Source organism: Sodiomyces alcalophilus (genome assembly GCF_042370955.1).
Source record: "Sodiomyces alcalophilus JCM 7366 unplaced genomic scaffold ACRALscaffold_6, whole genome shotgun sequence".
Classification (NCBI taxonomy): domain Eukaryota; kingdom Fungi; phylum Ascomycota; class Sordariomycetes; order Glomerellales; family Plectosphaerellaceae; genus Sodiomyces; species Sodiomyces alcalophilus.
Window position 1 is genome coordinate 4577166 of NW_027263537.1, and position 2835 is coordinate 4580000.

Consider the following 2835-nt stretch of genomic DNA (forward strand, 5'->3'; position numbering starts at 1 on the left):
TCGAGCTCTTCTTGATTATAGACGTGTAGGATATAGAAGGTCTGGGGGAAGTAGACCTCTATAATTTGAGCGTCTAGGTCGTCGAGGAGGTCGTTTCGAAGGGAAAAGTCGATATTACTAGCCTTTCTAACATAAGCTAGCACCCTAGGCCTAAGAGGGAAGACCTGGGGGGTGCAGGAGGTAGGGGGGGCGGTGTAGAAGGCCGAGTGGTTTTTAATCACCCAGCCTTCCGGTTTCTGAAAGCAGTAGGGTTCCTGAATTAGGACTATATCAGCCGAAGCCTCTAAAGCCTGTTCCAGGATCGATTCGTGGGCCGGTTGTTGTTTATTAGCGTTGTGTTGGATAAAGAGCAGCCCGTTTTTCGAGCTTTTTTCCGAGCTAGAAAACCCACTATTCATAAGAACAGTTAGGCTTTAATAGCTCGAATAATCTCGCAATCCGGGCTATCCGGGGGGTGGTCGCCGTTACAGTTACAGCAGTGATATTTGGTGTGGACGCAGATACCGTATTCTTCACAGCGGTTACAGTAGTGTTCGGTATAGTGTTCGTGGTTGCCGGCGCAGATAAAACAGGTCGTTTCGGCCTTACAGGTGCCCCTGGTATGGCCGAATTTCCAGCACTTAGAGCACTGGGTTTTCGGGGTGATAGGCCTATATTTATAGACCTTAAGGCGTTGGCCAGCGATCTGTAGGCCGAATTTTAGGCAGTGCTTTTGCTCTGCTTCGGTAGGCACTGCTAGGATAATAGTGCCGCTGTTAAATAGGGGGTCAGGGCGGCCTAGCCACCTAGGCTGGCCTACGACCTTAATAGGGTTAAAGGTCGTAATTTCGGTGGCTATACCGGCTAGGCCTCGGCCTAGGCCGGAGCGGAGGCCCTGGTCCTCCTGGGGGGCGGTAGAGGGGTCCTGTTCTACGAAAGGGTGGACCGGGACCTGTTTAACGACTAGTTTAAACCAGTCGCCAGTAGGCTGAGGGGCCTGAAGAGGCAGGTCTTTTAGCTCTTTAAACCACTGATTTTGTGATTCTAGGAGCTGTTCGGCAGTGTATTTCGGGCCTGGGGTTAGGACTAGGTTCCCCTTAGTCGAGGAGCTAACTACTGCGACGGCGGGGGTTTTTAGGACCTTATTAATCCTATTTCGAAGCTCGAGAGGGTCGATTTCCCCGAGGGATTGTCCTTTAGTAGGCTGGAGCACTACTCTTCGGACCTTTTTCGGGTTTTTTAGAGCAGCAGGGGGGGGAGGGGCAGGCCCTGTAGAGCCCGTAGGTCCTGTAGAGCCCGTGGGTCCTGCAGAGCCCGTAGGCCCTGTAGGGCCTGTGGCTCCCGAGGGGGCTTGAGCTCCTTTAGCGGCAGCCTGACTATAAAGGGGCTGCTGCTGCTGCTGCTGCTGTTGTTCTGTAAGTTTACGAACAGCCTGAGCTAGCTCGTCAACCTTCCGTTCGAGTGCAGAGGCAACAGGTGCCATAGGGGTTATAGGACCCGTAGGGGTTCCTTCGATAGTGGATTTAAGCCCTGTAAGAAGGGCTTTAATCGGGGGGGTGGCGTCGAGGCTATAGGCCTGCTGAACTAGCTGGAGAGCCTGCTGGAGAAGTCCTTTAACCTGGGCCTTACTAGCCGAACTAGTCAACTTCTGGGGCAGAGGGGGGAATTCTTCAGCAGGTCTTTGGGTCTTTTTAGCCCAGGCAGAGCTAATTAGACCCTGTTTTTTAGCAGGTTTAGCAGGGGGGGGGCCCTGGAAGGGGTCCTGGAGGGGGCCCCTAGAGGGGGATCCAGGGAGGCTTTCGACCTCCGAATCGTCGGCTATGTACCGGTTTGTACGGGTCCTAGAGGGGGCTCTAGGCGTAGGGCTTGTGGAGGCGCTACGGTCCCGTTTAGAGGCTTGTGTAGGCGTTTTATAGCGGGCTATTTCGTCAGAATCGTCGTCAGAATCGGCATCTTCCATAGTTATATCCCCTTCTCCGTCCCTAGCCGTTTTAGGAAAAGTGGGGCTAGGTGGGGCCGGGTCCGGGGTTGAATTCGGGGGTTCGGGGCTGCCGCGGCGGCTAGGGCGGCCGGGTCGGTTTTGTTGCGTTGGAATCGGGCGTTGTGTTGACTTAGTCGTTTGCGTGCGCTGTTGCGGCTGTGCGCGTGGCTTGGTAGGTGGCTCGGTGTGAGGCTGGGTGGTCTGTGCGGGCTGTTTGGAAGGCCCGGGCTCTGATTGGGCGGCGGGCGCACGGGCCACCTCAGAATTTTCGGGCGGCTTTGCGTGCGCACCACGCTGCGTTTTCGCACCCATTTTGCGGCACAACAACGGCTTGCGTAAAGCGAAGCTGTGCGTGCGCACAACGGGCTCGAAAAGAGCAATTGAACGATACTAATATCGGGCGTTTTAGGGCGTTTGCGCGGAAAAGGTGGGTCTAGCTCGTGGAGGTGATTGGTCTTGAATATAGGGATAAATAGAGCGTATTTTATGTACCGGTCGATAATTACTAGGATAGCGTTATATATTTACTTATCGGCCCCTTTTATAAGCGGCAGACCTATAATAAAATCTATACTAATCTCTTAGAATAGATATATAGGTAACGGTAGCGTTTATAGCTAACCGTATAGTTTATATCGTGGCACCTATACCCCTTAACACGCCGAATATACGGCGATATAATCACGAATATCCGCCGCTAAGTCCACTTAGTAGAACTTTCTTAAAATTAGCTCGAGTATCTTATTCGCTCCTATATACCCGGCTCTAGGGTTATTATAATGCTATTATAGGACCTCCGCCTTTAGGGCGCCCTATATAGGTAGTACTAACCGTCCCTTAAATAGTAGCATATCCTTATCTCCGAGAGAGTACCC

At 52.7% G+C, this 2835-nt stretch overlaps 1 protein-coding gene across 1 annotated transcript; it reads right to left on the reverse strand.

Annotated features, from left to right (window-relative positions):
• Positions 1 to 1754: 1754 nt before the first annotated feature.
• ACRALDRAFT_1093582 (uncharacterized protein) lies at positions 1755 to 2409 on the reverse strand (the record flags this gene model as incomplete). The annotated part of the gene is made up of 2 exons (XM_071019682.1): positions 1755 to 1783; positions 1861 to 2409. A coding segment is annotated over one exon (468 nt), but the record flags the coding sequence as incomplete, so codon positions are not given.
• Between the last annotated feature and the right edge of the window lie 426 nt (positions 2410 to 2835).